Genomic DNA, 19,910 nt, shown 5'->3' with positions numbered 1-19,910 from the left:
AGGAAAGAGGTTAGAAGTTTTGTCTTTAGTAAAACAAAAAGCAGGTCTCTTGCCCTCAGACTTCAACACTCTAAACAGGTATTAGAGACGCAAGAAAATTAAAAACGAAGAAATAAAGCTATCAGGCATGGTGGCTCATGACACTTGGGAGGCAGAGGCAGGCGGATCTCTGTGAGTTTGAGGTCAGCCAGGTCTGCAGAACACCTTCTGGGACAACTGGGGCCACACAGAGAAACCCTGTCTCAAAAAACCAAGAGAGAGAGAGCGATAGTGGGGGTGGGGGAAGAAAAAGAGAAATCGGAGGAAGAAGAGAAAGGAAGGGAAGGGGAGGTGAGGCCAGGGAAGAGCCAAAGAAGTCGGGGTGACTCAAGCCACAGAGTTTACATGTATGTGCTATCCCACATGAGTGTTGTATCTAGCACATTCTGGTCCTGCCATAGCTGTAGGGAAGTAGCTTCTTCTAAACTCTAGGACGGCAGGCCGGAAGCACCAGTCCCACTATAAGCTGTTATAAGTACTAATTTCATCCCTTTCTTCCTTACAGTTCCGAACAGAGGGAAACAGACATTAATTAAGCAAGGCTTTATCTCTTCCTACCCTAATGAAAGCCAAGTTACGGTTATATTTTTCCTAAGATTTTTCTTTCACTTAATGAAGACATTATCCTCGCGTTTTCAAAGTCATTTTTACAAAAGAGCATTCAAGAGACATTAAAGTCAGTTTAAATGAAGAAGTCTTTTTGAAGTTAATAAACAATAAAAGAACAATGAAAAGAGGCCCTTTGATCCTGTCTTAGTCCAAAGGCTTTAATTTCTGTTTTAATCTACTAGATGAGGAAGAATCGTGTTCAGATATCCCTCACCTCTGGAATACACTGAGCTTGAACTGCAAGCGCTTTATAAGTCTCTTATGATATGCTTGGGTGTATGCATAAAATGTAATGCTAATAGGTAGGTATGTATAAGTGGATGACAGTATATCCATATTTCTGTATATATGTATATCCCAATGTGCATAACCTATATTTTGTTAACACAGATACAAAACACTCAGAGGTCTTTTGTCAGGAAAAGAGAAAAGAAGTTTCAAAATTATTTCCAGTCTATTTCTTTGAAAATTAAAAAAAAAGAAAAAAGAAAAAGAAAATGGAATCATGGGCTTTGAAATTCACAGTAAGATCAAAGACTATAATGCACATGGATTTTTCAAGGTATACATTATTAATACCGCAGGCAAACACATAACTAATCAATAGAGTGGTCAAGAGATGATAAGACAGGCGTGAGTCTCTGCGGCTGCGCGGAGCGCCGTGTGGGATGGGTGCTCTGTCCCGGCTCTGCTCACCAGACACCATCTGAAGTCCAACCATTTCTCAGCCATGCTGTAACTGTTGGGATGTTCATCACAGATGGGAAGGGGGAAAGAAGCAGCTCAATGCCCTCTGCCTCAGAACATTTTTTATGCCCCCTCCACCCAGTAGTGAGGCAAAATTTATAAAATTTAAACTAACCATTTGGAAGCATCTGATTTTCGTGGCATATTAGTACACTCACAGAGGTGTGTGGTCAACATTTCCATCTGATTCTAAATGTCCCTATAACCCTCTGAGGAGACCTCAAACCCATTAGCAGCCTTCCCGTACCCCCTTTCCCCACGGCCTCTGGAAACCACTCCGATTTGCATTCTGGTCTCCGTGGATTTGCCTGCTCTGGATATTCTGCATGAAGGGGGTCACATGTGGGGTGACCTCCTGGGTCCAGTGTAATAGACTCTTCTAATTTAAAAACAACAGAGCCCATGTGCATGTAACCCCCATTCTATAAATTACCTTTTCTAACAGAAAAAAACAAAAACAACAACAACAAAATCTGCAACAGAATAGTCTTTCTAACAACAACAAAACTGTGTGTATTGCTTATACTGTGGATGCTCTCACATGGGGGATATTATTTATGAGGGGGGAAAAAAGTTTGGAAATTCACCTACCAAGGAGTGTGCAAATGATGTCTGATAGCAAACAGGTTGTGTAAGTGGAAAACAAGGCCATAATCTGGGTATCATGCCATATTAAGAGATCCTAGGAACACAGATGTCATTTTTAAAGGGATATTAGACTTAGGGGTCATAAAATAAACAGTTCTGTGTGTCTGTGTGTATGTGAGCAATATGTGTGCATGTTGGGAAGGGGTACACATACTTACATGCTTTCAGCATTCAGAGAAGCATGTGGAATGCCCTGCTGTGTCACCCGTGACTTATTCTTTGAGACGGGGTCTCTCACTGAACTTGGAGCTAATTTAGCAGGCAGCAAGCCCCAGAGATCCTCCTGCCTCTGTCTCTCGGAACTGCTGCAGTTATAAACACACAGACGGTCCCTAGCAGACAAATGCCGGATGCAGAGAGCATTTATAGTCAGGTCCTCTTGATTGCAAATAAAGCATTCTTCACCAGGACATCTCCCTACCCCCTGCCCCAAACTCATGGTTCCTTAGTAAGTGCTCCCTCGGAACCCCTGTGTGACATTGCCCTGCACAGTCTGTGGTCAGTATGATTCTGCACCACTTTGGAAAACATCTAAGACATGGAACACTTAACTGCTTCTCCTCTCTTGGGCCTCTCTGGAGGAATCAACAGACAAAAGGAAGGTTACAGTGTCTGAGGAGAGTCTCGATGTCTGTTTTTCTTGGAATGCGTGTAGAACCCCTGGGAAGTGAAGCCTCCAAACAAGGGGCACACTTCCCTACAGATGGATTTCAGTCCAAGCCCTGATCCACCTCTAATGTAGCTGCCAGACTTGTGCTTTACCAGTTAGTAAATGTGGCACCTTGAAGGACCAGATGAAGACTAAATAAGATGTGGGCACATGGGAAGCGCTGCACACACAGAGACATTTGTCACCACTGCTCACAGGCCGTCGGGCTATCTGGTGAGGTGCTCTGTGTTCAAAGTGGGAGAGAGATTCCCTTACTGGGAAGCTGGTAGGTTAGATATGTTCATGCCTGTTATCTGACTTCCTGTCTCAGGCATCTAGACATGGCGTATCCTGCTAAAACCAATGTAAGTGACATGCTACGCCTTTTCCTTTGCAAAGGTGTACTGACATGCCTGTCTAATCCAGTGACGAGAGAGGTGACAAGGAGCTGATACAAATGACCAGCCATGGACTTATCAATAATGAGAGTTGCTTAGCCTGTTCACACGGCCCTGGGACCTTACATGAAATAAAAAAGAACAAACAAACCCAGTCATGCAACATCTCTTGGGAACATCTCCTGCCTGTATCAACATGAACCTGCACCCCTTGCTTTCCAATGGTGGTCCTTGTCAACTGCCTGGCATTTCATGAAGCATCTTAAGAATTGCTTCAATTGTTTTTTTACCACAGATGGACACCATCTACACACACACACACACACACACACACACACACACACACACACACACACACACTGTGAGGACACCCCCAACACGTATCCTGGGCAACACTGATGCTGAGGTTCTCATCCCTCTGGCCTGTGCATTCTGTGTTTGCTGTCTGTCATAGCAAAAGCAAATGCATTACTGTGAGACTGAGCCGAGGCAGGGAACAGCATCGACTTGGGGCAAGTGCCCGCCCTTAGCAAAAGTAGGCAGGACAGCTGGCCTCCAAGTCAGTGTCCAGCGATGTCACAGCGCCCACCGGGAAAGAGACAGGGTTACAGTCCCTCCAAGTGGTAGGGAAAGGTTACCATGGTGATGTCCTAGGTGGGAACAAGCATAGGTGCCCAAGGGAAACACGGGGGTTAGGACAAGACCCAGGCAAGCAGCCACAGCTGTCCAGATGTCATCAGTGTGGCTTTCCCAGCGCCCTCTGCCTCGTTCCTCAGAGCTAATCAAGGGGAACAGAACTAGTCTGGGTGGTGGGGTGAGTTTACAACAACTGACAGTAACTATAACACACGCCAGTTTGTATTAAGATGTTATCACACCTTTTCCCGTTCTAATCACCAATTATGACTCTATTACTCCTTCTTGGCAGTTCATCTGCTCCTGCCTCCGCTAAGGGCGACTTAGAGACGGACCTCTGATCTCCCAGTTCCACTTCAGTGAGCGCTCAGCACGGAGGCTGTCATCTGCAGACACTGAGGAGGGGAGGCATTGCTTTGGCTCAGATAACTGTACCCGACCTTACAACAATTTACTAAGGAAATACCTGCCTAATAGTGGTTGTGAGCACCGTTTCCTTTATGCTTGCCACTGCGCCGCAAATTAGCGACAACAGGATAAATCTATGGCCGGCTCACTAGACACTTCATTAAATCACTGTTCTCCTGCCTTGTAGCACGCTAATAGAATCACAGCCCTCGTTAGCTACTGAATAAAAGATCAATCACGGACTTTGAAAGCTCTCGCTACCAGCTTCGAGAGGAAATGAGGAAGGGTAAGAGGGGGAGAGGAGAGAGAGCCAGAGGAGAGGGAGGGCGATATTTAGGATCATCGCTGAGATTCAGAATGGCCTCGCTGCAAGCTGCTTCAATTACCTTTTCCACAACTGACTCCGAGCCCAATACTCAGAGGAACTTGTTAAGCCTGCTTCCAAGAGCAGAGCTCTAATATATGACAGGCAGACCCTGGTCAAAAGTTCATAATGTGCATATGTAAAAGGGTACTAAATTGCCTGAGGGCTAAAACCAGAGGAGTTTAATTGTAGCAAAATGCTGCAAATGGTCTGCTGAGGGTCCTTCTGTGGGGATACTGCTGGCTCCGTCTGATTGAAGTATAGGACATAAAAGCCTTACGACAATATTTCCTTAAATGCCGGGGAAGCTGCCAGCAGTTGGTGCTGCATGAATGTTATGGTGCAAGAAAAACATTTTCCACCCCTAAAATAAATAGAGTATTAAAAAAACTGCCCCGGCCTATAATTCCAAAACCTGATGGGGGTAGGAGGGGGTGAGGAGGGCCCCTGCGATAATAAATAAGGTCTAATTCACGGGGCATGTCCCATCCACTCCTAGGGTGTTTTTACATGGGGCACATGGAATGAATTCAGGAATGACCTGTAAAAGGGTTTTTCGGTCTGGGAAGGGCTGAGATTTTTGAAAACAGTGCTGTGTGGAAATCATAGCAGCTCCTGGCTGGTGTGCCCATCTCTCTCTGAGTTCTATGGACCTGTTGGGGAGCCTTGTTATGGGGCCTGTTTGCTTTCTGTTCATTTCTTTCTTGCGGTAAATGAGTCCTGGAGTGCCCACCTAACATACTGCTGGCTTCTCTGAATTTGTTTCTTGTATGTAGTAGTCTCTAACTCCCCCTCCCACTTCCTTTCTCTCTCTCTGAGATCATTAACCACCTTTTCGTTTGGGTAACTGGGAGGGCAGAGACTGTTGACTAGAGCAGTGCTTGGAGGACCCCGGGAAGGCACTGGGGGAGGATACAATTCAGCACGCAAACGAAGGGTTAGAATTCTAATGTCCAGGTATTTACCATGTTGAGAAAAATTAGCATGTTAGCACTGGTGGAGAGTGAAGCGTGCTGGTTTACTTGGGCTTTAGAAAACAAATCTAACATGGGATTCTTTAGTACCAGGATAGCACCAAGCTTCCAGCAGCGACTAGACAGGCTAATCGGCATCAGCACAGGTGGATAGCTGCTAACAGGAAATAAACACGGAGAACAGGGTGGATGACAGCTGTGACATGACAGCATTGATGTGGGGCAAGTCAGGAAGTGAGGTGACCAGCACTCAAGTCTCCACTGCTGTCTGCAGGACCTGCCTCTCAAGCCTTTCCCTCCCACCCGGCATGTGCTCTCATAACATCACAATTTAAAGCTTCTATCTACGGTCTCCAGAATGGCTCAAGGTCCACCCTACCTTGCCACAATATCAGCGTGGTCGAGAATCTTTTATTGCACCACCCATTGAACTTGTGGTCGTATTCAATGTTCATTTAGATTTGTAAAAGAAAGGACAAAGCCGGTGACAAGACAAATCCGCCACAGGCCACACCTTATTTCTCCCTATAACATGGTGGATGTCTGCAGGAAAGCCAGGCATATGCTAATTTCTGTTCTGTTCTCTGTCTGGGTAGAAGAGATCTATTCACTTGAAAGGAGCATTTGGGTGGGGGAAAGGAGAGAGATGGAAAGGAGTGCCCCTCTTAGCGTGGGAGCAACTCAGGCTCGGTTGAAATGGTCAGAAATGGCCTGGTGCTATTGCATCCCAGAAGGCAAGATGGGACTCATTCCTGCCACACGTCTCATCTCCTTCCTTACTCCTGGCCACAGAGGATGCAAAGGCCGGAGGAACAAGCCCCTCTTCAGCTGGAACATCACACTCCTGCAAGCCTCACTGCATGGTATGCGCAGAGCCTACAGTCCGTGAGGGGTTGAAGGGAGCCCTGGCCTACTCGAGGAGCCTGTGCCAAGGCAGGCAGTGAGGGACGGCATGAGAGCGCAGATACTTCAATCTCAGTATCTGCTCCATGATCTAGCAACTGTGGGACGAAGGCAGGTCATTTGGAGCCTTGGTTTCCCGACTTGTAAACTGGGCATAATAATCCAGACCCTTACATCCGTGGAAAGTAAACAGATGGCTTATTAAAAAAAAAAAAAAAAAAAAAGAAAGAAAAACCAAACATTTCTTGGTCCATGGTCTGCCAACTCAACAAACGCTTCTTCTCCACCTTTTATTACCTTGCGTGCCTCTGAAAATGATGCTCACTGAGAACAGTCCAGACTCAATGATTCTAAAGCACCCTTGTAGATTTCGATTCAGGAAGCCACTTGGGCACTATGAAACAGTTACGTTCCAGTAATGCCCATGTTACCCAACACTGGAGGCCAATCTTAGCATGGGAACAGAAGAGATGGAGAGACGTAATCATGTACATTGATAGTCATGCTCACAGGCTGCTGGCGACCCAGACCAGCACAAGCAGAAAGATGCCTTTGCTTTCGCCCCTAGTCAGCTCTTTCAAAACACCAGGAGACCCCAGGCGCTAACACCAGAATCCGTGGGGTATTGTTTGCTTCCCTACGTTACAGGCTGTGGTGGATATTTCCAGTTCTGCCGTGTCGTAAATACTCAGTCCTCATCCCCGCCTGCTGTATGAAAAGTATTTTTTAAAAAGAACTCATTAAAAAGTGACCGTGTCAAGTGACACCAAAGAGCAAAATCACACAGGTAAGGAGACTCTGGGGACAATGAGCCACTGGGGTTTTAGTCCTTGCTGAAAATGCTACTCTTTAAGATCACACATAAAAGGCTGAGCTGGAATAATAATAATAATTAATAATGATAACAATAATAATATATTGTCCTGGTTTTAAGGCCATCAGCAGAATGCCCCGGCACCCACTGACTGAGCTGTGTGGCAGACGTGCTTTAATGGACACTAGAGAAACAGTTTGCCATGAGGTTACCTTCCCAGGAAGCGTGTGGTCTGGCTTTATGAATACCCTCCCCACTGCATCCTTGAGTGTCTGAGTCTTGGCATATCCCACAAAGATGAAGTCCTGCACACTAGCTGACCTTGAGCAGCTTCAGACAGTGATCACACTTAATTAAAGACAAGGAGGTCAGGGTACCGAGTGATGCTCGGCTGTAGAAAAATTGTTCTTGACTTACAGAAAAAGACATGGTGAGATATTTTCCTATCTTACAGTTTTTTCTTTGTTCCCACTCCCTTATAAAAATATGTCTATGGGGCAAGCATATCTTGTATGACTTAATATTTACCTGTGAAGCTCTAAGCTCCACCATTCTCCTCAAAGAGTGGCACCTACCTAAACATCTTTAGTGTTGGGCCCTGATAGTATTGGAGATTTCTGCCCTAGAGAGATATAAAGCATATACAATAAATAAATATTATATAAATATTTTAAAGAGTAAATAATACAAATTCTTTACTGGGGAGGGGTGTCTGGAGAGACAGTTCAGCAGTTAAGAACATTTGCTGTTCTTCCAGAGGACCTATGTTTTCATCCCAGCATTCCACATGGTACATCCCAACATCCCACATGGTTCATAATCTTGAGTTACAGGGGATGCAATGACCTCCTTTGACCTCTGCAGACACCAGGCATGCACACAGTGCACATATGTGCATTCGGAAAAAAAAAACCAGTACATACATAAAATATTTATAAAAATCCCTGCTGGAACTAAGGGGATAAAAGTACTTCTAAATTTAGACAGTTAAGGCATCTAAAGAAATGGTCAATGGCACAGGATTGAAGTTTGGTTAAATGCATGGACCAAACAGGTAAAAATTAGGACAGGGAACAAAAGTGGTGCCGAGAAGCTCTCGAATCGGCTGGGGAAAGCCTTGAGCTGGTGGGTTTTTAGATAAAGAACTAAGAATTCATAAGGCTACTAAGTGCAACTTCTTGGGATTTTGAAATCAAGCTGTGCAGTTCTCTGTTTTGTTTTCTAACTGCGAGGTCCAGTGTGCCTTTAGGATGAACTGAAATGCAAGTAGGTAGATGGTGCTACTTTCACAGCATGAATGCTAAAAGTTTACTAAGTGGTTTTATATATTGCACAGTAAGTTCGAATGTTCACTGGGCTTTAAATGTGGAAGAGGGGAATAAATGGAAGACTGTTCTATTTGAACAAGGGGATGAACGCCGAAAAATAGGAGCTAAGAGGGAAGAATGAAAACCTGAACGAAGCCCTTAGCCTGTGAAGACAGATCATATGCCTTCATCTCTTGGGGTTTTTTCCCCTCTTAGAAGAGAACCCCAACATGGAAAATCGTGGGTAGTACTGCTGCGGCCCCAGTAAATGCTATCAAAGCAGACACTTTGTTGAAGTGGCTGCTAGACCCCCGTGACTTTGCACTTGCAACTGAAACGTCATGCATGTAAAACTAAAAACAACAATACGAAGTCAAGAAAAAGACAGAGCCAGAGGACAGCTCAGCAGTTAGGAGTGTGTCCTGGTCTCCCAGAGCACTAGAGCTGAGATCCCAGGCCCACGCCAGGTGGCTTACAACCCCCTCTAACTTCAGCTCCAAGGAGGCCCTGGTCTCTGTGGGGCAGCTGCACACACGTGGACATGTATATGAGCAAACACACATGCGTGCATAAGGAAAACAATAAATAAGTAAATGATAAAATTTTTTTTAAAAGTTCTGTACCTCCGACCAGCTTTGGTAGAATTCACCTTTACTTTGGGACACACCCAAAGTGACACTTGGTGATGCTCTTCACCCAAAGACTCGTAAGAAGCCCCTCCTCTGAAAGGACAAAACAAGGAACTGAGCCAACTAAATCCTTTTCTGTGCTGTATCTGCAGAGGAGCGTTCGCTGCCATTGGATGATTCTACCCTGAGAGCCATAGCAGGAGACCTGAGCAAAGCTGAGGAAGTGCCCATTATTGATGACAATGATAAGAAGACATCCACAAGGTGAAGGGTCCAGGCAAGTACACGCAAGATACACGCAAGGCACACACACGCCCATGTATACTCAGAACGTTTAATAGTCAGCAGGAACATACACTGGAGATTAATATTGTAGGATGGGCACACACTGTGTGGCATTTCCACATCAAATAAACCATCCCTCTGGTAGTATCGCCAGCCATAGTGCCAGCAGAAATGTTGCCAGACCATGGGGAACATGCATCTTTTTTTTTTTCTCCAAACAATGCAAGCTAATCTTCCCAGGGGCGATTTGTCAACGCCAGGAGTGCTAATTTGATAGCTCCTTCATCAGATGGCATCTGGAATTTCATTACATATTTTAAATCACTTTAACATGGTTTGCTAATGCTGGATTCGATAAAAGGCCACTGCTATTTAAATAACAAACGGCCACAACAATGGTATGCATATTACAAAAGTGACACATGTGATCTTCCACAGATCCTCTTCTCCGGGGTCTTACATCATTTGCTAAGAGTCATCAACAGAGAGACCTATCAAGATGTTTGTAAAGAGGGTACAGAGTCACATGTGAAGTCACTATTTGTAGAAATTAACAATAGTCCCATCCAAGGGAAGAACACACACTAAATTGCATTAGAATATTGTCATGTGCCAGTCCATCAGACATTCTTCACGTAAGAGAAATTTAATTCCACTGCATAAAAGACAGAAGACAGAAAAAACATTCAGTTAGGCAATAAATTACACTTAAAGATCAGAACTTTCCCTTCGAGGGTTAATTTACGGCCACACTGGCACATGAACAGATCAGCAAATACATTCAGAAACGTGTGTATCCTGTAGGAGTGCCCATGTTCAGGCCATGCTACAAAATCTTGCTCCAGCCACAGTTACTCGGGGATTGTCACCTCTGTGCCTTTAAAGCACAATGTCTCTGCACGTTTGCCCAGGCTGTGGAGAGTCCTTGGGCAAAGCTATTTATCCACCCTCAGCTTCCCTGATGGCACTGGAGAATATCTGCCGAGTGGGGGTATACACCAGTCATTCCAGCCCTTGGGTGACTGAGGCAGGAGATTCTCAAGTTGGAGGCTAGCCACAAAGTGAGGCCATATCTCTAAAATCAAGAAAACAGAGAAGATGTTATCTTCAAAGAATCGAAAGTCAGAAATGCTTTAACTCCTGGCACACAGCAAGTGCTCAATAAAAGGTGGCTAACTTAAAAACGCAGCCATCTACACCGTCCCCACTGCCATAAAACCTCTGACCTCACACTCCATCCTCACTCTAGGTCCTTACCGCCATCACCCCCACTGTCCTCAACACCACCAAAAGATCCAGAGATCCCAAAACCTTCACAGAGCCTTTGGTGGTGTTTGTTACCTACGTCTCTGTGATGGCTGTTGCTCTTAATTTAGAATCACCTAGAGGAGCAAATGTGCGATTCCAGAGGATCAAAGTGGCCAACCTTTACATGATGGTACCTGCTTTCAGGGCTGGGGAAGTGGAGACAGGAGGATCCCTGGGACTTGTTGCCCAATGAATGAGCTCCAGGCCAATGATAGATGTCTCAATAGTTGACAATGTATCTGAACATAAGCTTCAACGTTGTCCTCTGGCCTCTACACACTCATGTGCATGCACAACACTTGTACCTACACACACATACACACACAGTAAAAACAAAATAATCAGAATAAAATAAATCAGCTGCTGCTTGAGACCAGCTCGGACTATATAGAAAAGCTAACCCAGCCTTCATTGAAACCCTGCCTCAAAGGAACACTAAACTGCCAAACAAATGCTAGCATTAGGAGTCATTAAGAAAAGACACTTTTAAAAATCCTTCTCAATCTCCAGAGACAGGAATGGTTTCCTTACAGTCTCTAGTTTATAGAGCAGACTCTATAAGTATGTGATTCTCTGTTGTTGAATGTGGCCAACGTAAACAAGATTCCAAAACAACACATCATGATAAAGTGACTTCTGCTCTATATGAAGAGATCCTTGGCCAGAGCTGGTGGCACACGCCTTTAAATCCCAGACCTGGGGAGGCAGAGGCAGGTGAGCCTCTGTCAGTTTGAGGCCAGTTTAATTTACACGGCCCTAAAATCACAGAGTTAAATATACTGAAGCTTGCCTTTCAAATGGGCAACGGGATAAGCAAAGGGAAAGTTTATAGTCAAATGGAAGGGGTGTGGCTGGTCCTCCTAGAAATCCCTTGCAATTAGGGATGAAAGGGTACTTGGCACCCACAGAGTTTCAGCTCCTTAGGGCAGTAGACAGCTGCTCTCTGTGGTCTGGAAAATCCACAGAAAAAGGAAAGACCGCTGTGGCGGCAAGACTTGAATCGATTGGACAGTTCACATTGCGCCAGTTGGCCCAGGTTCGAGCCTTGCCTTCACCTCCAACAACCTCTGGATGCCGAATGTGTTCTCCATGTCACAGCACACAGAAAGACCTCCTGGGAAGGGGCTGTAGGGATCCATTCAGAACCTGGATCCACCTTCAGGTTCAAGGTCCACGTGTAGCCTTTCTGCTCTATCTGACTCCCATTTCAACCAAACTGAGAACAGCATACTCCACCCACTCTCGCCTGCCTTGGAGTCCTGGGAAGTACTCAGATGCTTGAAAGATGCTTGGTACAGCCAGCGCTCCTAAATGCAAGGTGTTTGTGTTGTCTCCCAGAGCTACTTAATAGGCTAGAACTCTCAGGAGGACACTCTTGCTCCAACGAATTAACAATTCAATTACACCTGGGAAACCGGCAGTGATCAGGTGGAGTTGGAAGCAGTGAGTTCAGTTTCTGAGGGTTTTGTTTGTTTTGGCTTTGGATATAAGTGGCCTCCATCACCCTGGGGCCAAAGATGAACCCAAGGGAACCTCTTCTTGTCCTGGTGAAGGGAGGAAAGATGAGACAAGCCCAGGTAACGTGCACCAGTGATTAAGAATTAGGGAGCCCAGGGGAAAGGGTGTGTCCTTCTCAAACAGATAAATCTTGCCAGCTTCTTCAAGGGCCTTGGAACAAAAAGACAGAAAGACAAGAGAGCTTTGCGGCCCTCAGCCATCATTGGTGTGTGCTGGAGAAAGTAATCCTCACCAAGGGTGCTGCAGCTGTTTTCTTTTGAACATCTTCCCAAACCCTTCCTTACAGGAGATCTGCTTGGGTGAACAGTGAGATCTCAAACACGCTGATTTCATTAGGTCTGTCTTTTATAGCTGCTGAGAGTCAACTGGGGGGGGGGGGGTGTCAGTGACACGAAGCCCACACAGAAGCCAAGCAGCGATGCTTAACTCTGAAGAGGAAAAACAGGCTTACCTTGTTCACCTGCCTAAGAATATTAAAATATCAAAAACGTTTTCCATTTCCCCAATTTTTATGGCTTTCCCTCCCCTTTTTAAAGAGTGAGAATACTAAGAAAACATTATGTTGGTCTCAGCAATTGATGGACGGTATTTTTTTTGGATCTAGCAAATATGCTTTTTATAACTTTTCTCCAAAACGAGGAACTTTGTAGCTCAAGTTACTTGGACACTGATGTTGTTTATTCTTCCCCCTTTTCTGATCAGTCACAAGAGTTTTCTCTCTGTTCTTCAAACAAATAAGATTCCCCAGCTGAACAAACACCATATATTCTCGAGGATAACTTTTGACTCCTTAAAGAATATTTCACTTTCTCTCTGTGTCTCGAAATGTAAATGATTCCAGAGACTTGAAGAGACCACATCACAGGAAACTCAAGAAGCAAATGTTGATCATGGGATTAATCCTCTGGCTGATACATGAAGGAGAAAGCCTCCACTCAACAGAAATAGCTTCTAGAGAATTCTGAAGATGACTGAATGAGACATTTTGTTAGGCGATGCAATGGGTAGGTATAGGCAATAGAGAAGAAAAAAAAAAGGAACCTTAACATTTAAAATCAATTTACCTCTTCTGAAAAAAGTAAAAAGCAATACCAAAAAAAGTTTTTTCTTCTTTATGTAATTCTTTCTTCAAATAGTACAGTGGCCCAGAGCAGTAACAACTGATCCTAGAGAGAGTATGGAGCCTAGGGAAGCAGAATGATGCTCCTTACAGACAGTGACTGGCAAGATCTATCTAGTTTTACTTAAAAAAAAACTTAAATTTCTTTGCACCTTTTAAAATTCCTATCTGATGTCAGCAACATGATTTTCTTTGGAAAGAGAAAGCTGGCCTTCAGTCAACCCCACTACTAAGGCAATGCAAGATGATTCACATCTTTGCACTTGGGGTGCAGTTTGGGACGGACCCACAGTGTCCACATCCTTCCATCTTCTTTATACGGCTCCTCATTAAGGGACTCCATCTTCTCTTCCATCACAAAGCAGAAATGCACAAAGAGACACAGGAAAGGAAGTGGGTACACCGGACACCTCCATCGGTTCAGGAATCGGGGCCAGCACAGGACAGGAAGGATGTGATCAGTGGGAGTGGGAGGCAAGACCGGGCCACTGGCAACAAGTGCCGTGGCCTCAGACAAGGAGCTCTGTGTCAGGGCCTGTGAGGGCACAGCAATGGGGACAACCAAAAAGGGAGAAAGATAAAAACCAAACCCCTTAACGAAACTAACACTGTGGTAGGCAGGATGCAAGATACTCACTCCCCTCTCCCCACCCGCTAACCCAGCACTCACATCGCTGGACACAGAGACTCCCATCTAACAAACAGGTGAAGTAAGGTGTGGGACTGTGGTTGGCTTGCAGAGGGTGTGTTTCTGTCTGGCTAGGGGACCCTGGGGTCCTATGTGGTACTCTTCATCCCTTTACCCTGATGCATGTTTTGTCTAAGTAATTCTGCATTCCCTACCTGGCTCACTGTTCAGCGGCAGTAGGTGAGACCAGAGACATTTCTTTCTTACTGCAAGACAAACTGGGACTCGAGTTTGAGTCTTCTCTATTTGTGTTTGAAAAAAAATCACCTTACACTTCATGGGGAAATAAAATCAATGTATCCAGCAAGCTATACAGAGGTCGGTGCTCATGGAAGAACATTCCGGAAAACTGTGGGACGACCCAAATCTGGGCATTTGTTTAATCATGCTGGCTTCCAGCATCTAAACTGCATTGAGGCCAAGAATTACTGAAAAGAAGTATGAAATTGGAGAAAAGGAAGCTGAAGGGGGAGGATCAAAGGCAGCCTGGTACTTGAACAGAGAAGGGAGGGGAAGGAGGGCGAGGACAAGGTATGGAGGGGTGGGGATATCGGACTGCCAGTGGGTCTGCAGGAGAAAAGGAGAGGGAGAAGAAGTTGGTGGCTTTCAAATCTTGGTTAAATGTTCATTAAGTGATTTGTCACACACATTAAGGGCAGAGGGTTGCTTTTCTCCTCTCGGGTGCTCATTCAGGAACAAAGACTGAGGTAGACTTGAAACACTATGATGCAAAGAAAGGAAGAGAGGGAGGGAGGAAGAGAGGGAGGGAGAAAGGGAAGGAGAGAGGGAGGGAGGGAGGGGGGAAGGAAGAAAAGAAAGTCGGCCTGTAGAATTGGGAAGCTAGCCTCACAAAGCCACTTCCATTAAAAAAAAAAAAAAAAAAGACAAATTCTTCTCAACCTGAGCTGTGTTGTCAGTAGGGGCCAAGGAGCTCCCCCACAATAAAAAAGGTTGAAATTGGTCTAAGTCTCTTAACTCCAGCATGCTGGAGATTCGGGTGGCTGCAACGTCGTCCTTAGCAACACAGGACTAGCTTGAGACCTTGTCTCAAAAACTTTTCTGACCACAATTTCCCCGGGATCATCTAGTAACCATTAAGAGAACTCTTTCAAATTCTAGTAACACGACAATCTATCACATACACGGAACTGGAAATGGGTAAGAATAGATCTTAAGTTAACATGAACTTACACATACACACCCATGTATTCATATACATATTCACATACACAAATACATACATGTACACACAGATACATGTATCTGTATGTGTACCTACATATACATACAACACACATACACAAACACAGACAGGTCATGTGAAACAGTGAGCCCAGGACCCATCGGTTTAATTCTCATCTGTTCTCATGGGGCCGCGCTGTGAGTGAACAGTCTAAGCCACTGGATGGCTGAGCCTTCCATTTTACCATGAAAGCACGCTTCCTTCTGTAAAGGCTCACAAAAGTCACTACTCTACTTGGCTAGCCTCCCATCCGTCTACCATCTTAAGTATCAACTGAATCTCGGACAGTGGGAGCAGTGGACAGACCAGCTCTGAGTCAGAATCCTCATCCTAAGGAGGAAGAGGTGAGCAGGAGAAGGATGCCTCTCCACCCTGCCTTCAGGACAGGTACACGACTCGGTGATCTTCTGTGCTGCAGCCACTTCCTGAGTATGAAGTGAAAGCCAAGACAACCCGAAAGGCACTTCCGACTACAGGGCCAAACATACCTCTGGATGCCTCAGGGTTTCAGAATCTATGAAAAAAAAAAAAAAAAAAAAAAACCCAGATCTTATTCCAAACATCTTTCGATGTGAATTAAGAGCTCACAGTCACTGAACCGGTACAGAAATTTGACCTAAGGCAGGCTGAGTTATTACAGAACGACCGAAGAGAAACAGGGGAATGAAGTTTTAAAACGAGCTGCCTGAAGATTCCAAGTCCTTGGCTCTTTTGAAATCTGCCATATGCACTGGCCTTGGGACTAAGCAAACACCAGAAGCTTTAAAGTTCTGGGCAGGATGGAGAACTGACTGAGTCTCAGGCCGATGATCACCCAGAAGGTAGGAAGGCTGTTTGAGGCTGTGGGAAGGTGGCCCTCTGTAAGCTGAGTGGACCCACTGTAGAAAGCCATGATGAGAAAGCTCATGTGTGGCCTGGCCACAGTGGTTCCCAAAGTCTATTTTCTGGCCATACCTTGGCTTGGGGGAGCACAGAAATCAGAGAATCCACCTGTGCTCGGAAGGCGCGAAATACTAAGATTGACAAGGAATATGGATTTCCACATTGTAGAACATATTTTCTTCTGTACTGCAAAGAAAAGGGGGGGGGGGGAAGAAAAAGGAAAACTGAAAAGCCCCTGTTCACCCCTTCTCTCCTTGTATGGGACACGCCAATATACCAATAGAGATTCAGACATGAGGTGGGTCCTTGGATACACTTCCGGAGTAGCCAGCTACGGGCCTTTGAGAGATGTATTTGGTTAAAATAGTAATTTAAAGAACAAATCAACATTTATTAGGCCCTTCATTATGTTTTAAGATTGTACAACTATAAATCACTGGGCTGCAGGTTATTCAAGGGCAGAGTTACCCAGCTTGGCTCAGCGGAAGGTTAGGAGAACGCTATGTTGTACTTTCTCTGTCCGTAATTTATAACTCTGCAACAGGACCCAGCGCTGCAGGCCCATCCATTAGCTGGGCAGCCACACATCTGTTAGGGCTCCCTACAATGGTAGCCTTTTCATGGCCACAGGAAAGAGAAACCCAATCCCTTCAGAAGATCTACAAACTCAAGCCATTTTTTAAAAACCTGAAGTGATAGGAAAACACAGTCCCCTAAAACATCTGCTAAGCTCTTGTTACCCTAACGCATGATATTCTTTCCGACAGCTACCTGCCAACACAAATATTTGGTTGCTCCAAACACCCTTCGAGGCACGTGACTGTGCTCAACTTGAAATTTACGTGCCGAGCCACAGAGGGCTGGCTTGGCTCGGAGACCTCTGGCAAGAAGGTTGTTTACCAGAGTCCAAAACTAATGTGGAAAAAAGAAGAGGGGAGTGGGTCAAGGAGGGGCTAGAGACGGAACGACACAATCAGACACACATGGCGGGGGCGCGAAGGTGTGTTTGACTACGGAAATGTTGCTGGAAGGAGTAAGGGAAGGCTCTGGGCATTCTCTTGAACAAGTTAGGCTCTCGGAGCTTTTCCTGGCCCAGATGCAATTCGTTCTGACCCCAGAGAAGTACTTCGAGGGAAAATTAAACACGCAGATACTGACACCTGAGGCGTCTCCATGTCAGGTGGGAATTGCCAAGGTGCCCCTTTGCTGGGGGCTTCAAAGCTCTCAAACGAGGTAGCACATACCAACAGCCAAAGCCACCCTGTAAATCTCTTACACCGTTAGATTACAGCACAGGTCAGGTTTAGATTAATTGCAATGTCATTTGCAAACATAGCTATACGGCATATGCATAAAACACAGCTTAGAGGCAGAGTTGTCAACATGAAGTTTCCTTGTGAAGTGCGAACGCTCTCAGCAAACTTCAGTTTCCTTTAAGACATTTTAGGGACTGCTGCTGGAATAAAAATCTTGGCTTAGACAACATTTAAAATAGCACATTTTCATTCTGCTCATTCTTTTTATTTTATCATAAATTTGAGGCGCGGGGGGGGGGGGGGGAACAACCACCTCTTTCTCAGAAGCCCTAGGGACACTTGCTGTCCTGTGGTCCTCTGGAGGAAGAGGGCAGCAGAGACACAGCCTTGACAGTAGGGGGCGCTGTGCTGAGAATTAGTCCCTGTGAGTTTCTCATTAGTGATTATTATACTGCAGGAGGCCCAAATGCAAAAATTAATTAATTTCAACGTGATAATGCATTTACAGCAACAATTAGAAACGTATAACTGTAAAAGGGCAACATTTAAAAGACATATTACATTTAATAAAGTTGCACGAGAGCATCCAATTGTAAAATTACTGATCTGCAACAATAGCCCTTAAAGAGCCACTTAAAATAGCCTGACTCCATGAAGGGTGACCTAATTACGGTAACTAAAATCACCATAGTCACAGCGAGTCACAGCAAATAAAGGAGGGACGTTGATATTAAAACACTGCTGTTAAATGCTTACAGGGGCTGGCTGCACGGAGGACGGGGGCCGGGCTTTCTGAGCACCAGGCAGGGTAGTATTTCTTCTTCCCCCGGCCTTGTACAATGGGGAGTATACTCAAGCTATGCCCTTGCCACAGGGAAAGATGATTCCAGTAAGGTGAAGTGCAGAAGGCACTCTGAATCACAAAAGGAAGCCTAGTCTAGAGAGTTACTGGGCGTTTGGCCGCTCAACTGGCATTTAGGATTCCACCCTATACCTGGGAATGCAAACTCCGATGCACATGATTTTTGTCTCAAATCTGACTCCATGGAAATGGCGGAAGTGCATCCACTGTCCAGTGTCTTATCATGACGGGAGCAATGGGAGAGGAGTGTGAAAGAGACTAGGCCTAGGCTAGAACTGAGGCAGTAACCCTCAGAGATGACAACTACTTCAGGCAACTAAAAGTTATTTTTACATAAGTCAAAACTAGATGTTGGGCTCTTCTTTTAACACTTTCTACTGTATTTATGATGTCTGTCTGTCTGTCTGTCTGTCTATCGCCAGGCTTCTCATTGAGATCCATTCACGGGACACTAACACTGGGGTTGCAAATGTATAAAGCCACCCCTGGCATTCACCTGTCTGCTGGGGCTCTGAATCCAGCACTTGATTCTTATTCAGAACACTCTTATCCCACTAAGCCATCTCGCTGGCCCCAAGCTCAGAAGGGCGGCTGGCCAAGCGCACTGTGAAACATGCGCTTCCTTCATTCAAGTAGCACTGGTTAATGAATTCACAGAAGAGGTTTTACACGCCATTGATAAAACAACGGACGAAAATGTAAAATCTTCACATTCAGCTTTGTGAATACTTCAGTCCTAACCACAGTGGTGTGATTCATCCAAGAGATTTGTCTTCAGGGTTATGAAGGATAAACCACACTGTAGCCACAAAGCCTTCTCCAGGAAGGAACTATTCCCAGACCTCCATTACAAGCAGCATCTAGGACATCTAATATAAAAATCTCACTGAACCAAGAAGAACAGTACCTACTAGCACTGCCTAATCCACATTTTCACCTAGCTGAAAGCACACATAGCAAGTTCTGTTTTTCCACAGAGTAGGCTTCAGAAGTTGGTGAATCAAAGCAGAAATCTCATTGAGAGGAAACAAACCATTACTGTGCTCCTTACCCCAAACCTCCAAGATTTTCAGGTCATCTTCACCTAACATTAACAACCAACATCTATTATCCAAGACAAGTCTGTAGTAGAGCAACAGACCCAATTTAAACATGGCAGACCTGTTGGAGAGCTGTTGCTAATGAATGAACAGGCCAGATGCTATTTTAGTCAACACCAGGCCCACAACAGCCATCAATAAAGAGATCACAGTTAGACGTGCAGGTCTGGGTTTCCAGCACCTTTTGTGATGCTGTCCGAAGGCATCTGGAAGGTTCCAGAAGCCACACACTTACCATGGACTTGGTGAACGGCCTGGCCAAGGTGAACAGCAGCTTGTACACCCACGAGTTACGGTGGATGGCTGAGAACATCATGTTTCCAGGATGCACTGCGTTGGACGTGACCCCGCGTGGGGAGAGGCGGCGGTGCAGTTCATTGGAGAAGAGGATGTTGCAGAGTTTGGATCTGTTATAAACCAGCATGGCCCAGTAGTCGCTCCTTGATGGGGACAGGCGGCTCAGATCAAGTTTCCCGGAGGAGTCATTAATATCTGTGAATCTGGAAAACAGACAGCATGACAC

The 19,910-nt window shown here is 45.3% G+C and overlaps 1 protein-coding gene across 1 annotated transcript in view; it reads right to left on the bottom strand.

The window, feature by feature from the left end:
- WWOX (WW domain containing oxidoreductase) overlaps nucleotides 1-19,910 on the bottom strand; it is an 875,039-nt gene that overhangs the window by 592,134 nt on the left and 262,995 nt on the right. The window contains exon 8 of the mRNA XM_080937461.1: nucleotides 19,623-19,887. Within this exon, the coding sequence (XP_080793587.1) occupies nucleotides 19,623-19,887 (265 nt within the window). The remainder of the gene's footprint in view (nucleotides 1-19,622; nucleotides 19,888-19,910) is intronic.

Source organism: Micromys minutus (assembly GCF_963924665.1).
Source record: "Micromys minutus genome assembly, chromosome: 24".
Lineage (NCBI taxonomy): Eukaryota > Metazoa > Chordata > Mammalia > Rodentia > Muridae > Micromys > Micromys minutus.
Note: the sequence above shows the minus strand (reverse complement) of the source record. Positions and strands in the feature narration are given on the sequence as shown.